Source organism: Pistacia vera, unplaced genomic scaffold (genome assembly GCF_008641045.1).
Source record: "Pistacia vera cultivar Batoury unplaced genomic scaffold, PisVer_v2 Contig206, whole genome shotgun sequence".
In the NCBI taxonomy this organism is placed as follows: domain Eukaryota; kingdom Viridiplantae; phylum Streptophyta; class Magnoliopsida; order Sapindales; family Anacardiaceae; genus Pistacia; species Pistacia vera.
Genome location: NW_022196009.1, coordinates 1,501,502 through 1,525,121, shown reverse-complemented (window position 1 = coordinate 1,525,121; position 23,620 = coordinate 1,501,502). Strand labels below are relative to the sequence as shown.

The 23,620-nt window shown below is 33.7% G+C and overlaps 3 protein-coding genes across 4 annotated transcripts; 1 reads left to right on the top strand and 2 right to left on the bottom strand.

Annotated features, from left to right (window-relative positions):
- Nucleotides 1-1,454: 1,454 nt before the first annotated feature.
- On the top strand, nucleotides 1,455-8,189 carry LOC116129022 (alkaline/neutral invertase E, chloroplastic-like). The gene is made up of 7 exons (XM_031414756.1): nucleotides 1,455-1,561; nucleotides 2,200-2,970; nucleotides 3,567-3,732; nucleotides 3,813-4,024; nucleotides 4,181-4,674; nucleotides 4,780-4,828; nucleotides 7,621-8,189. Exons 2-7 carry the CDS (start codon nucleotides 2,278-2,280, stop codon nucleotides 7,945-7,947), a joined length of 1,941 nt encoding a protein of 646 aa, XP_031270616.1. The 5' UTR covers nucleotides 1,455-1,561; nucleotides 2,200-2,277; the 3' UTR covers nucleotides 7,948-8,189.
- Nucleotides 8,190-9,516: 1,327 nt separating this feature from the next.
- LOC116129035 (putative low molecular weight protein-tyrosine-phosphatase slr0328) lies at nucleotides 9,517-12,387 on the bottom strand. 2 transcript variants are annotated; one of them, XM_031414776.1, is made up of 5 exons: nucleotides 11,898-12,387; nucleotides 11,330-11,465; nucleotides 11,172-11,239; nucleotides 11,003-11,089; nucleotides 9,517-9,803 (listed from the first exon to the last, which is right to left on the bottom strand). In XM_031414776.1, exons 1-5 carry the CDS (start codon nucleotides 12,276-12,278, stop codon nucleotides 9,732-9,734), a joined length of 744 nt encoding a protein of 247 aa, XP_031270636.1. In that variant the 5' UTR covers nucleotides 12,279-12,387; the 3' UTR covers nucleotides 9,517-9,731. The 2 variants fall into 2 exon arrangements, with proteins under 2 accessions (XP_031270636.1, XP_031270637.1); XM_031414777.1 differs by lacking the exon at nucleotides 11,898-12,387 and adding an exon at nucleotides 11,641-11,820.
- An 813-nt stretch (nucleotides 12,388-13,200) lies between these two features.
- Nucleotides 13,201-18,104, bottom strand: LOC116129023 (serine/threonine-protein kinase D6PKL1-like). Its single transcript, XM_031414757.1, has 3 exons — nucleotides 17,769-18,104; nucleotides 14,786-16,717; nucleotides 13,201-14,261 (listed from the first exon to the last, which is right to left on the bottom strand). The coding sequence occupies exons 2-3, from the start codon at nucleotides 16,501-16,503 to the stop codon at nucleotides 13,400-13,402; spliced, it is 2,580 nt and encodes an 859-aa protein (XP_031270617.1). The 5' UTR covers nucleotides 16,504-16,717; nucleotides 17,769-18,104; the 3' UTR covers nucleotides 13,201-13,399.
- Nucleotides 18,105-23,620: the final 5,516 nt, after the last annotated feature.

The following is a 23,620-nucleotide window of genomic DNA, read 5'->3' as shown; positions in this document are numbered from 1 at the left end:
CTCTGAATTTTAAATTTTCTTAAGTATCTTAAAACTGAAGATTCCTGGGACAAAAACAGATTAATTTGAAAAATGAGTGTAATCAATGACATTGGGTCTCAATAACCTTGAAAATAATTACTTGCATGACATTATTCTATTTATTAATAAAATAAATGTTATTGAAAACGACAACAAAATCCATTAACTAACCTGCCAAGATATACAATAAGTTCCAACCAAAGAGGCAGATGATAAAACAAATTTGATATTATGATTATATATACAAATTCAAAATAAAGGTCAAGAATTGAATAGATCATCTAGGCACAAAGTTCATACAACAAAGAGTCCCAAAAGAAATAAAAAGAAATTTAAAAAAATTGCTTCACTAATAATCAAACTTATGGTTCTCAAACAATAATTCATCAAAAACCATACCAAAACTTTTGCCAGGGCCAAATTTATATAAAAGTACGATTTTGTTCCCATTTTCAAACTTATGGTACTTATACATAAAATCGTCAAAGTGAAAAGCCACTAATAAACTTTAATGCCTTCCAAATTTATATGAAAGTAGAATTTTTTTTCTCATTTTTATTAAAAATGAAAAAGTTTTGGGTATTAAAATAAACAGTTTGAAAAGTAATTAAATATTATTCATTAACTCATAATAATGTAATTTTTAATAATTTAATTAACTACCGGATAATTTTTATTATTTCAAAATATCTGTTGTTTATTTGAAAAGAGCCTCTCTCTCTTTTGTTTTGTAGGTCATGTCAACTATTGGTTTGTGTGGATTTGGGCCTTGAATCTAAAATATGATTTTCTAAGTAAAAAGAGTTTACCCAATTCATCTTTAAAGAAACATCACGGAATGGTGTTATTTAAGCCCCACATGAACTAAATTGATATCCAAGTTATTGATTATGCAACAACATTTAATTAAAATTTTAACACAAAACAAAAGAAATATAAATTACTCTTCAGCGACTGGTAAAACTAAATCCCAATACAAATTAACTAAACTAGTAGAAAATAGTATTGTGATCTTGAGAATAAAGCAAACCTAAAATTAATCATGATTGATATAAAATTTTAATTTTCAAAATTTAGAACAATTTTCTTTTTAATCCCAATCGATTATATTGCTTGGCGTTTACAATGAATGATAGATCCTTTTGTGGGGCTGTTGCTGGAGGTTTACATTACAATGAAAAGCCATTAACTAATATTTCATATGAACAACAAATCTTTGGTGAGTTTTTTTATATGAATTTAGGGGCATCCATATTTTTTTAAGGATTTAAATTCTGAAAACACAAGTTAAAGATGGGGATAATTTTGGAAATCAATTTTTTTAATAACTTTAATTTGAAATGGAGTTTATGAAGATATTTAGTGGGCTTCAATAACACCAGCCCAACTGACTTTGTTGTTTATTTAACTGTTCGCTGGAAGCCTCATATACTCTCCTCTTGTTTCGGACCTGAGAGAGACTACGAAAGCCTGCAAATTCCCCGGAGATAAAAAACAATATATAGAAAAAACCAGGCGTGAATCCTGATGATAAAAACAGGTGAGCAGCTATACACGGATTACTTAATACTAGTTGAACTTGAAGCATCGTGCATCATTCTCCGTAATCTTCATGAGCAAAATAGTTAATTATTTCATTGAAGATAACTCAATGCTTTTGATTTTTAATTCTTTGATTCTTTGGCCGCTGAGAAAACTTGGAAAAAAAAAAGGTTATATTACTTCTATCTTCTTATTTTCTTTGAAGGATATATAATTGAAATTTGATTGAACCAATTGAAATGATTCTAGATGCATCTAATCCTTCTATGCACCTGTAGTTGTTTAGTTTAGTTTTCTGGAATCATTTCTGAGATCTCCTGGAGCCAGAATGATAATATTTTCCAATTACTAGTTGTATTGTTACTAAAATGATCGATGTTATATGTAATTAATATTTTCTTATTACTTTTATGTTGAATGGTACTACTATGACGTTATTTTCTTGTTACTTTTATGTTGAATGATACTACTATGAAATTATGCTCTACCAAAATGTTTTTTTTTTTGGTTACCATGACCTGATAAGTCCAGTGATGATAATTGGGGTTTACATTCCAGTACCATATTGTTTCACATGTTGAGAAATTGAATGATTAGTAGAAGATTCATTTGCAGAATTTTGTTTTGTTTGGATAGGTTTTGTAAACTAGGTTCAGAGGTCATCCTTTGAGGTGCAAGCTGAAGATATTTATTGAGTTTAATTTACATAGCCCGATGGTTGCTTCCAAAGCAGTTCTACAGGTTTTCTCGAGGGCCTCGCCTTGTGTGTATTCATATGATCGGGGTATCTATAGTTCAAATTCAGTTCTTTCCCCTAAATCTAATGTAATCTGTATAAAGAACAAAGGAATTGGATACACCAAATGGCATAACGGTTTGCAAAACCGCTTGAGTGTGTATGGTTTTCGCTGTGGAGAACCTGGAGATGGTGATTCTCATGGAAAGACAAGTGGTAATAGGTTGAAGTTTTTTATTTGCAAATGCCGAGGAGTTGAAAGCACTGGTGGCCTAACTGCAGATGATGGAAGAAGAACATCACTTCCTGTTAATGGGAAATCTAGTGTGCCAAGAAGTCAAGATTTTGAGTTTACCCAACAATCAAAAAATGAAAATGGAGGTTTTGCATCAAATGATAAGTCAGAAGCTTCTGGAGCAATTATAGATACAATCGATAAGGCTTATTCAACATCAATTGAGGAAGAGGCATGGGATTTACTAAGAGCATCCATGGTTTATTACTGTGGGAATCCTATTGGAACAATTGCTGCTAATGACCTAAGTAGTTCTACCATCCTGAACTATGATCAAGTATTTATTCGTGATTTCATACCATCTGGAATAGCATTCCTTTTGAAAGGAGAGTATGATATCGTACGGAATTTCATTCTTCACACCCTTCAGTTGCAGGTAATATGCATATCTTGTTTAGTTATCCAATTAGCTGTTGCAACCAGTTGCTTGATTCATGTAGGTGAGTATTAGCTTTCATGAAATGAGCATTTTTTTCATTTTTTCCGTTGTTTTTCAATATCCTTAATTCAGTTTTAGTGCTGGAGTTTCTTTTCCCAGTGATAACCACCACATCTCCTGTCAATACATTGCTGTATTTAAAATGCTTCTACATACCTGATTTTTCTGAGCAATTGAAATTAGGCAAGCACTTATCCTTTGACTATGTAGTTCTAAACATACTCTTAATGAGAGCCTAACTATGTAGGCATTGTGGGCGGGAAGATTGTCTTAAATAGATATTGTAGGTCCAAATGTCTTGGCTTTCAGGGAATTGGTTTAGAAGCTTACAGGAGGTTATCTGCTGATAATGTATTGGTGGTTGCAAGTTTCTTTCTGTCCTTAAATTTAAATTCACATTCATGCTTGGTATTTTCTATTATTTGATGGCTCTGTTGGAAGCACAAATCTTGATTCCTACTGTCACTTTGTAAATTCATACAACTTCGGTTATTATTTCACCGCTGAAGTAAATAAACTTGTTGCAATGATAGAGCTGGGAGAAAACCATGGATTGTTATAGTCCTGGTCAAGGACTGATGCCTGCCAGTTTCAAGGTGCGCACTGTTCCACTAGATGGTGATGATTCTGCAACTGAAGATGTATTAGACCCTGATTTTGGTGAAGCTGCAATTGGTCGTGTTGCACCTGTTGATTCTGGTAAGAAACTAGTCTTGCATATATGTTTGTGTTGAATCAATTTTGAGAGTGTTCTTTACAAGTTCTGTTTGTACTTCCAGGATTGTGGTGGATCATATTATTACGAGCGTACGGAAAATGCTCTGGGGATCTTTCAGTGCAGGAGAGAGTTGATGTGCAAACTGGCATTAAAATGATTTTGAAGCTGTGCCTTGCTGACGGTTTTGATATGTTCCCAACTTTATTGGTAACTGATGGTTCATGCATGATAGATCGTCGCATGGGAATTCATGGCCATCCTTTAGAAATTCAGGTTATCTACTTTCTTTTTGAAACTTTTCATTGTGTTTCTTAATACCTCTAATTTTATCTCATCCCTCCAGCCCAAACTTTGCAGAAGATTTTTGTCTATTGCTTTTTAACATCATATTTATCATTATGTTTCACAAGTTTTTGTATCATCTTATAGGCACTTTTTTATTCTGCATTGCTGTGTGGACGTGAAATGCTTGCTCAGGAGGATGGATCTGCTGACCTTATGAGAGCTCTGAACAATCGTCTAGTTGCATTGTCATTCCACATCAGGGAATATTACTGGATTGATATGAAAAAACTTAATGAAATTTACCGTTACAAGACAGAGGAATACTCTTATGACGCAGTTAATAAGTTCAACATCTACCCAGATCAAATTCCTCCCTGGCTGGTGCAGTTTATGCCCGATAGAGGAGGCTATTTGATTGGAAATCTTCAGCCAGCTCACATGGAATTCCGTTTCTTTTCTCTTGGAAATTTATGGTCTATTGTAAGCTGTCTTGCTACACTGGATCAATCACATGCCATATTGGATCTCATTGAAGCAAAGTGGGCAGAATTAGTGGCAGATATGCCCTTCAAAATATGTTATCCTGCTCTTGAGGGTCAGGAATGGCGAATTATAACAGGCAGTGATCCCAAGAACACGTACTACATTCACTTTATCATTATAATGTTCTTATTAATTTCACAACTATGACATCTTATTTCCTGTTTCCTGGTTCTTACTTTAGACTTTATATTCTGTTGCAGTCCTTGGTCTTATCACAATGGAGGTTCTTGGCCTACATTGCTCTGGCAGGTTGGTATAATTTTTTTAAATTACATTAAATGATTTATTGCCTCCACTGCCTTGAGACTAGCCTCAGTGCTATAATAGAATAATATCCATCTCTTTTGTGCTATAATATGCCACTGCATGAAACATGAATGCTCTTGATATAAAGAGGCTTTATGTTTCATTTAAAGTCTTCTTTAGGGTCAGTGTATATATTTTTACATTTGACTTATGCTTGTCCAGAAATTAGTTAAAGTTTATGGAATATAGTTAGCTTGCTTTTAAGGTTAATTAGACGAATTACTTTAGCAGGAGGAGCTAGATAGAGGCTAGACCGGGCTGTAGCCCAGCCTAGCTTTTTGAAAAAATAATTATATATTAGGACGAAAATACCCTTAACAAGTGAAATGTAACTACTAGATTTTACTCAATTTAATTCTTTTTACCAATTTCAACCCTCATTCTTACTCGTTTTTCATTACCAATTACAACTCTCATTTTCACTCATTGTCTTGTCAGGATTTTGCTTATTCTTACAATCATTTCTTTATTTCTCTACCTCTCTCTCTAACTTTTTTTAAAGTATTATAGTATAATTTATGAGTTTTTATTGTTTTACTCTCTCAAAGTCCAAAATGGCCTTCGTTTTTAAAATAATCATATATATTTTAAACTTTAGTTTGTGATTTTCATTTGTAATTTTTAATTCTCTCAATATTAGTTTCTAATATTGTAATGTTGTTAAAGATGTCAATTGATTTAGACATATTATATATGTAAGTTGAATTTTTGAAATGTGATTTTGGGGCTTAGTAAGTTTATATGTAGGAAGTGTGGAGTAGGATCCTTTTTATAAACATAAAGATAATACCCAAATGAGGATCTTTTTAATCAAATTTAATAAATATAGTGTTTCTATGGATTGTAAGACATAATAAAGAAAATCTACTCATTATTAAGACTAAGAACTTAATGAAATTATTGATTAATTAAGATTCAGCCACAAATGAATTTTACTTTTTGAAACATCACAGGGCAAAGTTTTAATAGCATTTTATTATTTTTATATCACATGTTTATTTTTTACTTTGTTGTAGTATTTTTTTAGTACTTTTTTTGAAGGAGTAAGATTTATTGGGTTCCCCTATTAATGTGTATATAGTTTATTATTAATGAAATTTTCTCTAATCATCAAGGTTTATGTAAAACATATATTAAGTAATTGTAAATAATATTTACATGATATAAAGTTTGATTTTAGCCCGGCTGGAAAAAAAATTCCTAGCTTTGCTCCGGACTCTAGCATCCGTCTTCTTTTGTTCCTGAAAAAGATAACTTTTCTTCTGAATTACATAAGGCTATCTCATGTAGGAAAAATTGTCTTGGAACTTTTCTTTTTGGCTTCGCAATTATGACCCAGATATATAAAAGTGAATCCCAAATCTCTAAACCTAAAACAAAACATTTTCTCCAGAGATTGACATAAATGCATAGTTGAGGACCGTGCTATAGTTATGCACTTCTTGGCCTAGGTGCAGTTTTGATAGACACTTAATTTCAGCCAACAATCACGTTGATGAGGAAAGTCCACCAAGAGAACCACTGGTTTATTCCAGAAGAAGAAAAGATATGGTAAGAGGTAATTCAAGAACTCAAATTAAGGGCAATCAATCTACAAAAATTAAAGAGCTGATTTCAAGGGAATAAATGGGGAGGATATTATCAGAATAAAAGAGATTACATTGGTATTATATATACGGCAACTAGCAGACAACATGGCATCATGAGTATAATTTTCGTTTTGGCTCTTTAAGAGTTGTAGTCGGGTTAATCCTCGAACAATTGTTTTAATTCTTTGATTCCTCTTTTGTTTTCAATCTTCTCTCAAATTAATAAAATCAAGCTCCATTTTTTTATACACCGTTTTCACTCAAATTGGTCCGACCTGCCGGTCCTTTGACTCATGCCAGAGACCAAAATGGAGTCACACATGGTGTCGGACAAATTTGTTAGAATGAAAATGGTGTATAAAGTGGAGCTTGGTTTTATTAATTTGAGAGAAGATTGAAAACAAAAGAGGAATAAAAGAATTAAAACAACTGTTCCAGGATTAACCCGACTACAACTCTTAAAGAGCCAAAATGAAAATTATACTCATGTTGTCTGTTGGTGGCCGTATATATACTACCAATGTAATCTCTTTTATTCTGATAATAATCCTCCCCATTTATTCCCTTGAAATCAGCTCCTTAATTTTTGTAGATTGATTGCCCTTAATTTGAGTTCTTGAATTATCTCGCTCTATCTTTTCTCCTTTTGGAATAAACCAGTAGTTCTCTTGGTGGACTTTCCTCCATAATGTGATTGTTGGCTGAAATTAAGTGTCTATCAAGTTTGCTCAAAATAGTGAACAGCAACAATCAGTTTAATGGTCATCTGAGAAAAAAATGGGAGAAAACTGCCTTTTGACATTTGATCAATAAGCTTGAAATGGTCAAGAATACCAAAATGGTCTGTTAAGGCTAATAAAACAGAAGATACATAGTTTAATTAGTAATTTTCTATGCGTATTGTGCTGAGCATTTTTATGTAATTCTATTCATTAGAAAATCTTGATATGGGTTTGTATTTCTAGTTCCTTTGACATGTTTGGACAATTGTATTAACACTTACTACTGTTAGTCTGGGACATGTATAATATGTGGCTGTGTATGAAGATGCAGGAATCACAACTTTCCGTTTAACTTTTTTAATATTGCAGTTTTCGTTTGAAAATAAATCTTAGAATATTGACTTCATTTCTGGTGCTGTCTCAGCTTACTGTTGCATGCATAAAGATGAATAGACCAGAGATTGCTGAAAAAGCTGTCAAACTTGCTGAGCGGCGTATATCTGGAGATAAGTGGCCTGAATATTATGATACAAAGCAAGGAAGATTTATAGGGAAGCAGTCACGGCTATTTCAAACTTGGTCAATTGCTGGGTATCTTGTGGCGAAGCTCCTCCTCGCCAACCCAAATGCCGCAAAAATTCTTGTAAATGAAGAAGATTCAGAACTTGTAAACACCTTTTCGTCCATGATTAGTGCTAACCCACGTAGGAATCGTGGCCGAAAAGTATTGAAGCGGTCCTTCATTGTATGAGTTTAGACTATGAAGCAATGAAGGGTCACAGCATGGTAATACTAATACCATACTGTTGTGAAGTAGTTTCGTTTTAGCAAATACAGTTTCTGTAAATATGATATATAGCCTCATAGTATTATCAAGATTGATATAGTGTCACACCACTTGATCCTTTTCCTTCTGGTTTTGTAACCGTGGACCATTTTTCTCTTTTGAGGACTTGAGGAAAATATGAATGTGATTAACGCAATGATTTGTCAGGTTTTGTTGCTCTAATTTTTCATATTTATGTTGGCTGATGTTGCAAGCAATTGTGAGGACTGGCACTGGAAAAGAAATATGTTAATCGGGTGAATATATTTTAAACTGCATATATGAACATGAACTGTATAGGCATGTCTTGCAATTGTGAATTAGACAATCTCAATAGATTTCTGCTTTCTTCCAAGTTCTATGGACATAAAATTTGATAAAAGAAACCCGGTGAGCAAGGTACCGTTCAACATGTAATAGGTGCAGCATGCAGGTGAGGTTGTGAAGCTACTTGGGATTAATATTTTTGTTTTCGTCCAAATTTGGAGTTAAATTAGCCCAAGTAAAACAGAGAGGAAAAAAAGATGTTACATTCAGAGAGAGAGAGAGAGAGAGAGAGAGAGAGTGAACATACCAATTGGAAAATATTGCTTAAAGCGTCAAAATTGATTGTTGTTTTTAGGTGTTAATCTTCCGATTCCCAAAAACATTTTAGATGGATTGGTATCTTAGTAATACTCTGAAAAGGATCTATTTCTGTTTGTTAAATATTGTTATTTCAGGTTGCAACTTAAAGAGTCAAAATTGAGTGCTTTTGCCTATAAATATAATGAGTAATGTCTCATTGCCTCGCACCAAATATCAATCGTCGCTGACCTCTTTAAGAAGTGCCTTCAAAATTACACCATTTATCCAAACATCAATAATAATTTCTTTAAGAAAGGCTTAATTTCAAGTCATTCATATATTCTTATGCATTTATCCATTTAATAATCTATACCATATATGTTTATGTTACATCTACTTCACTTCATGCTATAAGTCTCTCCCTTGTGGGGAAAAGTTTCTTCCAGTTGACATTTTAGGTTTAGAAATCACTCAACCCCACAACGTATTTTTTCCTGTTTTATAACAGATTCAATTTAAGGACGGATCTGATATGAATCAAACTTAAGACATCTTTAAATAATACACCCAAGAGTTCTAATTAACCACTCAATCACCCAGTGACGATTAATCATACNCTACTTCACTTCATGCTACAAGTCTCTCCGTTGTGGGGAAAAGTTTCTTCCAGTTGACATTTTAGGTTTAGAAATCACTCAACCCCACAACGTATTTTTTCCTGTTTTATAACAGATTCAATTTAAGGACGGATCTGATATGAATCAAACTTAAGACATCTTTAAATAATACACCCAAGAGTTCTAATTAACCACTCAATCACCCAGTGACGATTAATCATACTTAAGTTGGCATTTCAATATTTTAACTTTCATGGCATGGATGCACCCAAACAATAGTTACACATTTGCACAAAACACAGTTATATTCATATAGCAACATTATGTCCAAATTCCATCTCTGCTGCAATAATATAAGGAATACAATTGACCCACTGGGATTTTTTATATTACATCATGATGACCGTGACTGAATGTAACTTAATAAGGTAACTAATAAAACATTATGCAGTATAAGAACAAATACTTCATCCATCGAGATCAACCCCAACAACACGTAGCAACTTCCAATCAGGAGTTCAGAATTTACATTAGATTGTTCTCCGCCACAATGCTGTCTAACAATGACTCGCAACCATCTTCAAGTAGATCTAAAACCTGCCATGGCAAAAGATTAATAAGTTGAGGATCATACTAAATTAAATCAATTTTAAGAGGGCCTGTAATACTCAAATACCACCAATATTAGCAATAAGCTGCTTTATATAGTAGAAAATGCTGAGAACCAAAAATTGTTATAAGATGACGCATACTTCAAATAAGTAAAGAATAAATGACCAACTGGTGTCTTGGATATATAAATTAGAGGTCAATGCATTTTGGGCAATATTAGGCAACATCATTAGCTTAACGGAAGCCAGAAATATATCTAACATAACTCATACAATTTCTAGGCCAGGTAAGCACATCCATACAAATGCCAGTATTTGCTACAGCGAAGAGCCCTATCCATCTTTTAATTTCTAGACCAAATAATTATATAATTTCTTACACCAGGCTTCAATGCTACGGCAACAATTTATTCACAGGATAACGACCCAAGATAGGAAATAAATATGTATGGATTAGCTGCTCCTTTTTCTAAGGGAAATCTATACCAGCAGCCATTGCTCTGTCATCATGCCATTGTCTTTAATGCTTTCACCACCATCACAACCAAAATGTCATTGCCAATATCAACTTATATTAACCAGCACTACCATGCTTCCAACAGGCTATCATCATACCCAAATAAACAAGCACCACCACCACCACTTGCAAACCAGCATCACCATGCTACCATGATCATGATGGCCACCACCACAACAAGCTGTCAGTTCAAAACTTTAACTAACATCCCATGAGCTATACAATCATTGCTTTAGAACTACTGCAATAATGTAGCCACACCAAGTAAAACAGAGAAAAGAGATACCACCTTCAATTCTAGGAATGAACCAGTGCTCATCCGAATGTGCAAAAAGGTCACTAAAGTGGGATAACTTAATTTCACAAAGGATCGATCCTATCTTATTTATGAGTTGGCAAATCCAAAAGAGCCTCAAAACATGCCTTCTTAAGAAATAATTATCATTAAGCCACTAGAATAAACTAGTGTTTGACATAATAAATCAAAAGTGCCACAACTAATTTATCATGTCTCAATTAATATATCATCATAACAAATGACATTGCTGCATATCATTTATTCTGGAAAGTTTCATCTCCTAAATATGCACAAAAAGAACCGAGGTATCTGCTCTTCCATCTCACTTTTCATAATGTAATTGATATATAATAAAATACACATATATTACCTTCTCAAATCCTTGAGGTCCACCGTAGTACGGATCAGGCACTTCTGTTTCATCATGTTTCTTACAATAAGAGCACATCAACCTAACCTGCAACATCAACCAACGCATAAGATTACAGATTTAACAATCCCAATAAAATTTTACAAACTACCCACGCTATATAGCTAACCTTTTTGTGTGCATCCTCAGGAAGTGGTTCCTTAAATTTCCACTTATTAAAAGCACCCAGTATATCCTCTGCACACAATATAGAGGACCATCCAAACCATAAATTTAAGCCCGAATGATCAAAAACAAAATAAAAACAGCATCTTAATACTATTATACCACTGTTTTGCTTGTCCATTGCAAGAATAAGATCAAAATCTTTGAAATCAGACGGCTTGATTGGTCTTGAAATTGATGTTATCTCAATCCCACGCCGTTTTGCAGCCGCTCTCATTCTTGGGTCAGCCAAATCACCCTTGAATGATAATAAACCATTGAAGAAATTCGTTAAGGTGTAACTTGAGGATGATAATACCAATGCAGGTTACTCATAAGAAAACAAAAGAACGTCCCCAGTGATCAAAATTTTGTATTTTATGCGGCTTTAAATGCACCCAAAAAAGGAAAAGAATAGAGATTGGTAGAAATACCTCATGGAAACCAATGGTGCCAGCAGAATCAATGTTGAAGTTAGAATCAAGGCCTCTCTTTTTGACAATATCTCTAAACACACCCTCTGCAGCTGGGCTTCTACAGATGTTACCTAAACACACAAACAGAACAGAGAAGGGTTTGGTGGCTGACGAAGCCATTGACGCTTTTATTGAAGACCCGGANCAAAATTTTGTATTTTATGCGGCTTTAAATGCACCCAAAAAAGGAAAAGAATAGAGATTGGTAGAAATACCTCATGGAAACCAACGGTGCCAGCAGAATCAATGTTGAAGTTAGAATCAAGGCCTCTCTTTTTGACAATATCTCTAAACACACCCTCTGCAGCTGGGCTTCTACAGATGTTACCTAAACACACAAACAGAACAGAGAAGGGTTTGGTGGCTGACGAAGCCATTGACGCTTTTATTGAAGACCCAGATGAAGAAAAAGAAGTGGGTTTATAAATTTGATCAAACTTGATGGAGATATTGGTGCAGCGCTGGGTTGGCGGAAGAAGAGTGAGAAACGATGACGTTAAAGAAAGAGGATGGCAAATTCGTAAATTACAAAATGTCAAAACTCTAATCGTAGGGGAAGTAGTGTGCAATGAAAGTGATGAATGCATCACTTTCATTGCAGCTGAAAGCCTGGAAAATGAGGATGAATTTGAAAGTTTTGACAATGGGGCTGATGATTAGATTGAATTTAGTTAGTGGGTTGGATATGACTGAACAATTATAGGCCTTTGATTTTGTTGGGCTCAAGAAAGAAGATAGATGCCGAATTATATAATACAAGTTAAGTTTATAAGCAACAAAATCAGAACAATTTTTTTTTGATAATTTTAAAACATAAAACTATCCTAAAATTACTTTATTGAATCTTATTTCCCCCTTAGTTAGCAGTAAATATCTATTTTCCCCCTATTCCATAAGGAATAATACTACACATACATCGTTCCCATACAACATTTCTCATACAACATTATTGGACAAGATGTGATTGGGTGAAAGTTTAATTTTAAATTTAAATTAACCAATCATATCTTGCCACATAATGTTGTATGAGAAATGTTGTATGAAAATGATGTATGTGTAGTATTACTCATTCCATAAGGGTTTAAGGGTTTTACGGTTTAATTTAACGAAATGTATTAGTCAGAAAACACTTCGATTGTAAGGAGTAAATTGTTATTTCATGTAGTTGAAGGGAACTTTGCTGCTTTATGATACCTCAGGAGGCAAATTGTTATTAACTTTTATGTTGTAGGACATAGTTCAAAAATTATTTTTTAGAATAGTGAAAAATTTGGCATTTAGTATTACTTGGGAAAAGACCTAAAAAATCCCAATTCAGTCAGTTCCCAGTTTGCCTGTGCCCATGGAAGCCAAGTGTTACCAGCATCCCTCAGTAATTCCTGTTTGACAATTTATACAAATCAAATATCATCTTCCCACTTCCGTTAGTACCCATCATCCATCAACACTGAATTTTTTACAAAAACTCGGCTCAAAACCTGGTAAAAGAAAAGCTTAAAATTCCCAAAGAATCATGAATGCTGAGCCAAAACAGAATGAACACTGATTTTGGGACCTTATACTACTACTCTAGTATATATACTATATATTGTATCATACTCAATTAACTTGCGCCTTTACATTATATGCTATGTATCAGTTACAACAAGGATGACAAATCTCAGTTTCCCAAAAAGAAAAGCAAGCCTCTGCCTCTACCATATTGTGCAAGTTTTAGCTAAAACATTTCAAACTCCACATTCTCTTCTGTAACCTGCAACTCCTCACACTTTATATTCTCCTTTTTCTGTGAAGCCATGGCCTGCGAAACAACAGCAGCATCACATGACTTAGGCAGCTCCGGGGGTATTGCACACCGTATGAGAGCCCAATTAAGGCCTTCGAAAAAAGGGTGTTGTTTAATTTCTGCAGCACCTTTCACAGATCCTAGTCGGTTATCAGGTTCCTTTACTAGTAGCCCTCTAATCAAGTCTCTTGCATGAAAGCTAACGACTGGGTAACCAGGGAACCTAAGGCTCTGTGATACCACATTTGATAGTGTTTCATCATTTGCTGATCCCTTGAAAGGGGTCCTTCCATATAATAGCTCAAACAGAAAGATTCCAAACGTCCACCAGTCAACAGCACTCCCATGACCCTCCCCCTTGATGATTTCTGGAGCCAAGTATTCATGAGTTCCAACAAAGGAGTTTGATCGGGCACTGGTTGGTTCCACTATAAGCTGTGGCAGTGGACTAACCTGAGCAGCTAGGTCAGATTTTATCTTACGAGATTTTGCAGCAGCAACTGAGAGAAGTCTAGGAGTGAAGCATGAGACTTGCCAGGATGGATGGAGGCAAAAAGGGTCAATGCAGCTAGATTCAGTGCACGGACTTGATGCCTTTTTTGTGGGTTCCACAACAGGTGAGGATGATTTAAGCAGCATAGGATTCACAGCACATCTGAGTGACAAATCAAAATCTGAGAGCATGATGTGCCCATCTTCTCGAACCAGGATATTTTCTGGTTTTAAATCTCGATACACAACTCCAAGCATGTGTAGGTACTCCAATGCAAGAAGCACTTCAGCAACATAAAACCTGCACATATGACGACTCCAAATTAGAACTGAGAATATATATGGTTCATGACATGAAATAATGGATGAACAATCATGCGCTAGCTCCTAAATTTTTAACTGAAACTTGATGAGGTTTAGCCTCCATTTATCCCAGTGGTGTCATGTTTGACCAGTACTAGTTAGACTGACAGAAGAAAACCTAATAAAAAGTAGTTCCACAACGATGTTAGCTAACTATTTATATATTCTGCATGACCAAACAGAACCACTTAATCTATATGTCAATGCAATTGCCATCCAGTTCAATTGGTAACAACCGAAGAACAAGTAATGATCTTCCAAAAATAATTCCCCTAATGTCACCACAAGGTAAGGGTTTTGGCCCTAAAACAGCTTCTGATTTAATGCCGTCATGAAAAAAATTTAAATAAGATGAATATGTCACCTAGAACCCAAAACAGAAGCACTTATGAAGAAGCAAGAAAATATGAATGTGGCTAAATTTATGAAATAACAAACATGAGATACATCATAGATTCAAACCTGGCTGCTTGTTCAGAGAAGCATCTGCTAGGTTGCTTTTGCCGTAAAACGTGCAAATCTCCACCTGGACAATACTCCATCACCAAGCACGAGAATTTCTCTGTTGTAAAATGAGAAAAGAGTGTAGGAAGGAATGGATGATCCAACATTTGCAGTATCTCTCTTTCAGTTTGGGCCCTAGGCATTTTCTTCCGACCCATCAAAAAGTCATTGTCCATCACTTTTAACGCAAATAAGCAGCTTGTACCAGTTAGCTCAGCAAGATAAACAGTACCAATGTCCCCACACCCGAGCTTCTTGATAAGCTTAAAGTGCCTTAAACCCAAGCATCCATGATGCTTCTGAGCATGGCGAATGGCTTCCCATCTCAAGTCTTTTGACATGTGAGGCCTACTGCCACCACGACTAGATCCACTAAGAGTGCTATCCTCACTAATGCTTGTGCTACTACTGTACTCACCAATGCTACTTTTAGAGCTTTGGGAGAATTCACCCTTTTCTCTTGATCTTGATTTCTCATCCACTTTTGTCACTACTTTAGCTCTGTTACCACTAATCAAACTTGATCCTGGTTTGCTTGTACTTGTATCTGTAACATTTGAGTTAACTTCAATGCTCATATTAGTACTGTTGGAAGCTGGAGAAGCTTTCATATTTTCTTTCCTTTCATTGTCCACAGCAGAGTTGTGTGTATGGCTGTCCATACAACTTGTACTAGGACGCAGATCATTATTAGCACTTCCATCACATGGATTAGAACTGCTGGACGCAGAAGTTGAATCCTGCTTTCCTTTTTTCTTAATAAAGCTCTTGTTCCGAAAGACTGGTTTGATTAGACCTGGACTACTGCTAACACATTTGTTCACAATATTACCAGCGCTGGAACTAGAAAGAGAAGACCCAGGATTCAACTTGCCTTTTAGCACCTTATCTGGCACTGCAGTGTTGACAGGAACCTCAATTGAGGCAGAAGCTATATTTTCCCCCTGCTGCACTTCCTTGCTGGCAACAGCTACACATGAAGAATCTATAGAAGTTTGCTTTTGAAGCTCTGGCTTTGATATTTCCTTCTCAGTCTCCGTTACAAAAGGAACAACCTGATCCAGCGATGGTACTTTGGTCATCATTGCCTTTGATGTCATTGGCATATCCAAGGGGGTAGATGGGTAAGTAGCTTGGTTTGGAGACTCCGATTTGGGTGCTTCAGGCATCTTCTCGGAAATATTTGATGTTATTTTTTCTGGTACAAGAGAAATTTCAACTACATTTCCTTTACCTTCATTCAGGGGAAGACCAGATTCATTGGCCTCAACTACTACAGCCCTGTACAAACGCTTGATAGTTCCTGCTTCTGAGGACCTTGAAGAACCTGATGGTTTGGACAATCGCTTCATAGCAGCCATCTCTGCAGCCTGAGAAATGCATAATCCTCTAAGAGCCTGCTTCAAACTCACAGGCTCTGAAATTCCAATCCCCGATGCTTGAGACGAACCGACTCTAATTGGTCTTTTCAAAGCACTCTTCCTTAAAGCATCCAGACCCCTCGCTGAAGTTCTAACATCAATGGCTTCAAAAAGACTATTAATATCATCCTCTATAGAATACTTATTTCCTGATTTTGGCACACAATTTTTTTTGCCTTTCTCATCTACACTAAAATTAAAATCTAATCCTTCAGTTGATTCAACAATTTCACAGGTACTGGAGAATGTATCCATCCTTGTTGGATTCAATCAAACACTAGAAAAGAGCAATACAACAGCGCAAATTCACACTAACCCATTTCCGAAGAAGAATTTCGAAGATAAAGATGCACAGAGTACAGAGAGAATGCCATATATCCAGCAAAGTTCACTTCTATCATACCGATTCCCAAATTTGAATAACCAGTTAATAATATTCTCACTATTTCCAAAATGATGCATCCCAGTCCTGCCATGATAACCAAATTTCAGATGATTAAATAAATTAAACTCATGCTTTAACTGTCAAACAAGTACTAAAATTAGGGTACAAAAAATTATTGAAATTAATTAATCGGTTATAAGTCAAAATTTGTATACAAAAATGATTAAAAATTATTTAATTTCTCAACTACAATCATATATTTTCATTTTTCAGAACAACTAAGTTGAACAAGCAGATAGTCATAACAGACACAACTGCTCACTTAATATAAAAAATTTAGTTATCAATAAACCACGCAAACATCCAACGTGTCTTTCATAAACAAAATCTGGTCATGTGATTACCATATAAACGGTGTACAACAACTATTTGGACTCTTAAAGACAATAAAAGCTTCAAACTTGAAAATAAATTTACAGCCCAGAAAACAACTGGGTAAACTCGTTTGGAGCTCGTCTTAAAAGTTCCTAGAAAAGTTAATTTCTAAACTTCAAAAAGATTCCAAATTCAATAAGCAATGTTTATAATTTCAAAAACATACACATAAAAAATCCATCACCCCCTCAAGATTTTGCAGATACATCATGCCTAATACTGAGCCGATGCACAGATAAAACCATCCAGATCTTTCCAAACAATTAAAGAAACGATAAAATGAAAAAAAAAAAATTTACTTTTTATCTCAAATCAGCTAAAAATGCTAAAACAATCTAATAACAATTTTCTTTTATTAATTGAAAAAGTTATTATCGCTTATTTATTTAAAATATATTAATAAATACATAGAACCGACTAGTTTTTTTCATTTTAAATGGACACATTCTGGGAACTCCACTGATCATCAATTAGACGAAAACAAAAATCCGTCGGAAATAGAGAAAAAGGTTTTAAATTTTTTAGGATTCCACAAAGTTATGGAGAATCATATAAATCAAAACCAAAAAAAATAAAAGTAATCAAAGAAAGAAAGAACAGAAGAGAACAGAACAGAAACGAAACAAGAAAGCTCAAAAGTGAAGATTTTAATGAAAAGGAAAAACAGTGACAGCAACAGTAAGAGAAGGGAAAAGGGTACCTGAAAAAGGATCAGGACCGTTGGAAACAGCGAATCAAAGATGATAATCAATCAGAAACCCAGAACACAAACACGACGCCGCTATTGTTTATGAAGAGGGGGAAAAAAAAGGAGATAGTTGAGATAGTTGTTTAGGGTTAGGGCACGAGAGAGAGAGAGGTTGAGGAGTGAATGAAGAAAGAGAAGAAGAAGAAGAAGAAAGAAAAAAAGTTGAGAAATGCAAATGCAAATCACGAGAAGTATAAGGTAGACTGCTGTTTTGCTAAGCTATACTACTGTTAATAGCAATAACAACTGTTCTGTGTTCTCTCTGAAATGGCGGAAAAACTATGAAAACAAAAACCCACATTTTATATATATATATATATATATAAATCAATTATATTTATACTTCTGCTTCTTTTTCTTCAAAGTTCGAACCATTTCTATTGTTATGCTCTCCATCATGTTCTAGGCTATAACTGGTTTTTCCTTTACTCTTAAGTTTTTAACAATTATGAATATTGCTTACTACTAAAATAAATATAACAAAATATCTTTTACATATTAATTTGTTTACATATTTTATTATTTTATCTTTTAATTTGCGAATAATTACTAAAATCAGACATGTGAAATATAAATACGACAGAATAACCCAAATTATCCAAAAGTAGAAATATCCATTGTACCCCCAAAGTTTGTCTCCATCCCTCTCATTTTCTATTTGTTCACCTTTGACCACTATAATTTTAGTTTTACCTTTATTTTCCTTAGAGTAATGCTATACATATATTTTTATACAATATTTTTCATACAACTTGATATGACAAAAGATGATTGGATGAATTTTTTTTTTTAAATTTAAAATCAGTCAATCATATTTTATCACATCAAGTTGTATGAGAAAATATTATATATATAATATTATTAGAAGAATAAATAGTTAGTTTGTAATTGTATAATGTTATGTATGCTAGATAAATTGACAAAATTGCCCTTTTACAGTTAAGTTTAACGTGAATTCAAGAAATGACGGTAACATTGGGTATTTTTCAAATCAAGAGGGGAAATGTTCTTTCACAATACATTGGGGGTCATAATGTTATACGGCCTTACAAATATTTACTTTCCATTTGGTGTACAATTTGATGGAGACTATATAACCTTAATTAACAAGTTTTGTATAAGCTTTAAGAGTAAATTAAGTTAAAAGTAAAAGTGATTGTTGAATACCTGAACAAAATTTTTAATATTAATTAAAACTTTAATTAATAATAAAACAACCTTAATCCCAACTTAATTATTTTCCTTCAAAGCTTGGATACCCTTTTGGGGCTCTTTTCTTTTGATGTACCTGCTGGTGGTGGCCCTACATACAAGAATATCTAAGAAGAAAACTTTGTGTTATTGAGACCATAAAAAAAGCCCACAAAACCTGTAGCTTCATCAATAGATGAAGAAGAAGAAGAAGAAGAGGAAGGGGGCCACATGATAGGCCTTTTTCTGGGCAACCATATTAATTATAATCAACATGTAAATGTAAACAATTTCAAAATATTGTCTTATAAATAATTTTTTGTAAAATATTACTTTATGCTAAGTTGTCTGGCGCTTAAATTATGTTGTATCATGAGTCAGGCAAAATGGCACGAATTGTTTTAGTGTACACTTTATAGCGTCTTTGGCAATATATTTTACACCATCATAAACATTTTAAAAATGAGAAATGCTAGATGTATAAAAATTTTTATAAATAATCTTTGTATAAAGTAATGTGGTAACTGCTACATCACTAGTTTATGAAAAGAAATAGAAGATTGATGTGAAACTAGTGGTGTAGAATATGTCACCTCACTTTGTACAAAGGCTCTTTGTAAGAGCCTTTGTACCTCTAGTATTTCTTTTTTAAAATAGAGTAATACCTCAACTACATTTGGGATTTTCAAAGAGACGAATACTAAAACTCCCCCATTATCAGTCTATTATGCCTAGATCTTGACATTTCATCTACTAGAAATGAGTAAACAGCTTTTTCCCATCCAAATAATGGTTTAATGATATTTTTTTATCCACATACTTTTAAAATATCATTTTATTATCAAAATTTATATTTCATTTCCGATTCTGACATTATTGTGACCCCACACCACTATCATTCTTTTTTCCGATCATCACTTACCAAAACCTCTTAAACCTTACTATCGTTGACCTTATCAATCACCAACAATCGAGCGATTAGGTTTGCACAGCCGCCCCTCTAAAGTCAAATTCTAATCAATCTCAACCACCAAATATAACATTTTACCACCAAAAGACTCATCAGCCTCCCCTCTTCAAAAGTATTAACAGTCTAGACTAAGTTTACTCTTTGTTTGTCATCAGAATATAAATTTGAGTAATAACGTAGTATTTTAAAAACTATAGATGAGAAAATATCATTAAACCATTATTTAAATGGAAAAAAGTCGTTAACTCTACTAGAAATTTAAAAACTTCTCTTGGGCTAATATCCCTAAAATAATTGTTTTAAAATATTTACCAAAAAATAAAAATAGTGATAGATTAGAAACCAAATATATAACAGTAATGTATATAATACAAAAAAGCAACAGAAAAAGCATGTTATCTGTCTAATCTTCTAAACTTGTCGTTTGGCTAATATCCCTCAACAACTAATAGCCCTTTACCACCAAATCAAATAATGTTTTTACTTTAAATTAATGCCTTGACCAACACAGGACTTTTCATATGCTTTCCTCCCAAGTATTCCATCACTCAAAAGCTCAAAAAGCTCTGGATCCGAGATTATTATCCGGCCGGATATGTTAGGAACCCGGGCATCAAACTTACCCAGTAATTTAAAAAAAAATATATTATTATTTTTCAAATATGGGTATAAAATTCGGGATTAGATAGACTTGGGACCCATACGAGTATTACTCGGATCCGTATCAAGAGTTATTTCCGAGTGAATTTCCGAGTCCACGTCTAAACCCACATGGGTCTACCCGGACCCTGATTTTTGCCAAGCCCAGCTCAAAAGCACTAAAAGAAGTTTTTCAACCCCCTTGAGGTTTAACCAAATAGATTTTTCCTATGATATTTCAAAAATAACATAAATCACCCACCATTAGTGACCCGTTAGTGTACTGTTAGAACTTATAACATGATAGGTTAATAATATTTTACCATAATTTATTTTTGTTGTCTATTTTAAGACCAAAAACTAAATGTCAAGAAGATTTTTATTATTACTACAATCACAGGGGGATTTTGTAATTTGATGATATCTCAAGGGATTATTGTTATAAACCCTAGTTTGCTTTCCAATTTAACAGACCCTGTTGGTCCCAGCCTCAAACACGAGTGATTTACAACCCTCGTCAGTGTATAAACAAATTACAAATATATAGCACTTGAGATTTATATCTGATAATGAAGCTCTCCATATAATGTAAAAAAAAAAAAAAATGGTTTACCAACTAACAGCAATATAGAAAATGACACAATATGTTAATTACGGAATTGAAATGAAGTACAAACGCATAATTATAATTAGATCCGAATTAAGATTGTTAATTTTTGGAAGTTTCACCTTTTCATTACCAGAAGAGGGAATTTTTTTTTTTTTTTAAATCTGTTTGTTTTAGTAATGCCAATATTTACAGCACAACAAGACAACTTAGTTATGATTAGAGTAATTTTACTTTGGCCTTTAGGTTGGAATATGAGAATGTTTAATATTGTTAATCAACGAATTTTAATTTATATAAATAATCCAAAATTATAGAATAAGGTATGGATCTAATTCCTTTATAATTATAAGCTTGATTAGGTGGGTTTGTGATTATGATGTGAGTAATGGCTTACATCTAATAAATTATGAAGTGAAGAATATTTAATTTATATATATATTTTTTTTTATAGTTGATAATTATATATAGAAAAAATTATAACCTAAGCCTAACGAACCCGAAAGAGCACGACCTTAAATAAGAAAGGGATGACACTTAAGAAAAAGAGCAAAGAAGTCAGAATTTACACAATTTACAGACCCAACCACAACCTTAGAACAACCAAAAAAACCAGCCCGGGGTGGTTATACAAAGGCCCTTTACGATTTATAGTTTATTTTGTTTTATGGTATATTTGAAGTAGTTATATGTAGAGTTTAAATTTACGTAATTGGTTAAGTATAAAGCATAAATCAATAATTAATTCCACTAATCAAATATTTGTTTAAAAATGAGAAACAGCTTGACTTTGCCTTTAAAAGTTTCGAAAGTTGACACAAAAAAAAAAAAGTGAAAGAAAAAAGGTGGAAGGACACAAGAAAAAGGCATAATATCCCACCACTTTAATATGTTGCTAACTAGACAAATTAATTGAACTTGAAGTCATGATACCTTAACGAGAAAGAGAGTTTGATTTTCTTTATAATTATGATAACATACAACAAAATAATCAAAGATGAAAGAAGAAAGAGGTTTGCTTTATGGGTTAATTAAGTGAAGTTACTTTTACTTATCTTGATAGGTGGAGACCCTTATTGTTTTAACCATTATTATCATTATGGGATCTTTGACGAATTAGTTTTAGGGTTTGAATGAGCGCCAATTTCTTTAAACAAACAATACTATCAACCTTACCTTTTCTCTTTGATTACTTACTATTTATTTCTCAAGTTCAGCTATGTAAAACTGTATATTACAAGTTTTACCTTATGAATTTTTAAATTTTACTAAACCATCTATCTTGCCGTTGTTCTTCAATGAGAGCTTCTAATAACTGGGGTGTTTAGGCTAGTTTGTGCGTACCTCTACTAATTTTCGGATCTATTGAATATCTTACAAATTTAATATTTTAAAATAAGTCACAAATATAAAAAATGACTCCAAGGATCGAAACTAGAAAATTAATGAAGGGAGAAAATTTTATTAAAAGCTAGACCAACCGCTTGGAGTTTGGATTTTGAAAATTGGCCTACACCTAATAATATTATGAGTGATGTGGATATCGGATACCATAGTAGATAAATCAAATCTCTGTCACAGCAACATTAACAAACATTAGCTAAGCACCAATTCTCATTAATTCATACTTACTATTTTTGTTCTTATTAATGTGAACGCCGCAATTTCGTGATCAATAACAGCTAGAAAGTACGCGCTTTTTCATTTTATGTGTGATTTGGGAACACTTTTTACTTTTTATTTTTGTAGTTTTCTTTTGAGCTGGAATTCAAAACCCATGGGCTTAGTGAGTGAGCCCAATAACATCGGTAATGTTCATTCTATTGGTTCGTGTCCAAAGTCGGTCCATGCAGCGTTGAGAAGAGAAAGATAACGACAATTGAAAAAGTACTTATATGACAGAGCATGAGCATCCTTGCTGTTGTTCTGAAAGTTTGGGAATATAACATAAATCCAAATGACTAAAAATATTCATCGTTTAGCTCTTCGTTTCCCATCTTACTTGACGGTGAATAAATTGACTCCACAACTTTGACACTTAAATAATATAACATATATCTAATTTATATAATATTTGTCAAAATAGCTGTGTTTTAAAACTAGGTCCGACCTAGTTAGTTGAATCGGTTCAACCGGAACCTGGGGCCTTTACTGGGGATGTTTTCAATACTGGGGATGTTTTCAATTTTGATTGTTAATGGCAAACATTAGAAATTAGGATAATGATTGGTGAATAATTGATGACTGGAGGTGATTTCCGGTGAATGAAACGACTGAAAATAGTAAAAATCAATTGTTAGAAACAGCGGGCTGTTGTTGGTGATTAGCGAGGTGAACGAGAGTGGTGTGAGATGAGTTTTGGTCAGGAGGTTAAGGAAAGAGTTTTCATGGTGATAG